The 2401-nt window shown below is 48.8% G+C and overlaps 1 protein-coding gene across 1 annotated transcript; it reads left to right on the plus strand.

The window, feature by feature from the left end:
* Positions 1–878: 878 nt before the first annotated feature.
* LOC129326388 (olfactory receptor 52K2-like) lies at positions 879–1931 on the plus strand. Its single transcript, XM_054974545.1, has one exon. It carries the CDS (start codon positions 879–881, stop codon positions 1929–1931), a length of 1053 nt encoding a protein of 350 aa, XP_054830520.1.
* The last annotated feature ends 470 nt before the right edge of the window (positions 1932–2401 follow it).

The raw sequence follows: 2401 nt of genomic DNA on the forward strand, positions 1-2401 counted from the left end.
ATCAACCAGAGAAGCTTGCCTGGCAGTTACATGAGAGAGGGCCTTTTCGGTGGCAGCCCCACGATTGTGGAAGAATCTTCCTCGGGAGGTGTGCCCGGCCCCCTCACTGCCAATCTCCAGGAGGTGGCTGGAATGGGTGTACTATGGATGACACTTGATTCATTTTTCTAACTATTGGTAGTTTTAACTTGTGGTTTTAACTTGTGGTCTTTTAATGTCTTTTTATGTTGGGTGTAAGTGGCCTTGCATGCTGCAAAGTAGAGAGGCAGCTAAGAAATGTTTTAAATAAATAAATAGCATATTTCCCAGTGTTTCTAAGGAGCTAACCTTCAAGAATTCCTCTGCTCCCATCACCATTGCAACATTCAATTCTCTTCTGCTGATGTGACCGTGGATTCCTGAAGGGGGTGGAGGCATCTTCGTCTGGTGTCTGAGCTTTGGCTGTTCCCCCTTGAGTGACCCTTCCAGGATTTTAGACTCTTGTCTTGACCAAGCCTGCGCTCCTGACGGTGTGGCTCTCAGCTTCACTGACACACCCAAACCCCCTCACTGCGTTAAGGTGTGTATCCGAGAGGGAGGATATTAGCCTACTGAAACATTTTTTTTGGTAAAACTGGCATGTGGGTTTACTAGGACTCTTGTTAAAACAAAAAGGTTGAATGTCTAAGAAAAATCTGTAAATATGATTTGTCAAAACTGTTTCATGGAGACCCGGTGAGCCCCTGGGCTTCCGTCTTAGGGGTTTAGAGGTGAAAGGGGAATATAGATCCACTCCCATGCTTTTCTTAACTGAAATGTAATATTTTTAATTTTTTGCCTTCAGGCTCAAAGGGGCCTCATGGCTAATCACTAAACCGTTCCAATGATTTCCATGCACAATGTTCACTTCCAACTGGACCTTGCTTCACCCCTCCAAGTTCCTTCTGATAGGAATACCCGGCCTGCAACATGCCCACCTCTGGATCTCCATCCCCTTCTGCTGCATCTACATGGTCACCATTCTCGGGAACTTTCTCCTTCTTGGGGTTATCAAGACTGAGCCGAGCCTCCATGAGCCCATGTACCTCTTCCTGTCCATGCTGGCAGGTGCTGACCTGGTGGTTACGACCACGACTGTGCCCAAAGCCTTGAGCATCTTCTGGTTCGAAAATGAGGACATCCATATCAATGGCTGTCTCATGCAGCTCTTCTTCCTCCATGCTTTCTCCACCATGGAATCGGGGTTCATATTGGCCATGGCTTTTGATCGCTACATGGCGATATGCAAGCCCCTCAGACATTCTGCCGTCCTGACCAAAGATGTCATTGCAAAGATCGGCTTGGCCGTCGTCCTTCGTGGGATTCTCCTCTTCTCCCCTCATCCTCTCCTCCTGAAATGGCTCCCGTATTGCAAAGGCAACATCATATTTCATACCTACTGTGAGTTTATGTGTTTGGTCAAACCAGCATGTGTGGACACCACAGTACAGAGATGCTATGGCCTGGTAGCTGCCTGTCTAACGGGTGGGCTGGATTTGATACTGATTATCCTATCTTACATCCGTATTTTGCAGGCTGTGTTCAAACTTCCTACCAAAGAGGCCCGGGCCAAATCCCTCGGCATTTGCAGTTCCCATGCAGGGGCCATCCTGGTGTCTTACTTCCCAGCATTTTTCTCCATCCTAACGCACCGATTTGGTCACAGTGTGTCTCCTTGTGTCCATATCATCATTGCCAACATCTACGTCCTTCTGCCACCCATGGCCAACCCCATCATCTATGGTGTAAGAACAAAAAAGATCAGAGAAGGAGCCCTTAAAATCCTGTCACGTTCCTCTGTCCAAGTTCAGAAAGCTGAATATAAATCTTCAAAGGGAGAGAAATGTTGGGACGCTGCCCCTGCCCTCCCACATAACTACGGTGCCTCCAGTTTCAGCTTCTTTCCTGAATAACAGCAGTATGGCCCCGATTTTTTTCTTCTGTATCCAGGGTTGACGTTGGCAACCCTGGATACAGGGTGGGGCCTGGAGTTCTCCAGGAATGACAGCTGATTGGCAGGCTGCATAGGTCAGTTCCCCTGGAGAAAGTGGTAGCTTCTGGGGAAATGGTTTCTGTGGATCACACCCTTGTGGCCCTCCCTCCCCCCCCAGTCCCCGCCCTCTAATGGCTCCAGCCCCAAATCCCCAGGAATTTCCCATCCTGTTGCTGGCAATCCTACCTGTACCCTGGGCTGGGCATTCAGATATTAACCAACCAAGACAAACCTGATTATGGCTACGATCCTAAGCGCATTTACTCAATGGGGCTTACTTCTGAGTAAGCATAATTAGGATTCCCCTGCATGCTCATACGCAACACAAGCAGGGGCTGCCTCACTTCCCCCTGTAATCCCTCCCCCTCTTTCCTCTTTCCCTTCCCTGGC

This window comes from Eublepharis macularius, chromosome 3 (genome assembly GCF_028583425.1).
Source record: "Eublepharis macularius isolate TG4126 chromosome 3, MPM_Emac_v1.0, whole genome shotgun sequence".
Classification (NCBI taxonomy): domain Eukaryota; kingdom Metazoa; phylum Chordata; class Lepidosauria; order Squamata; family Eublepharidae; genus Eublepharis; species Eublepharis macularius.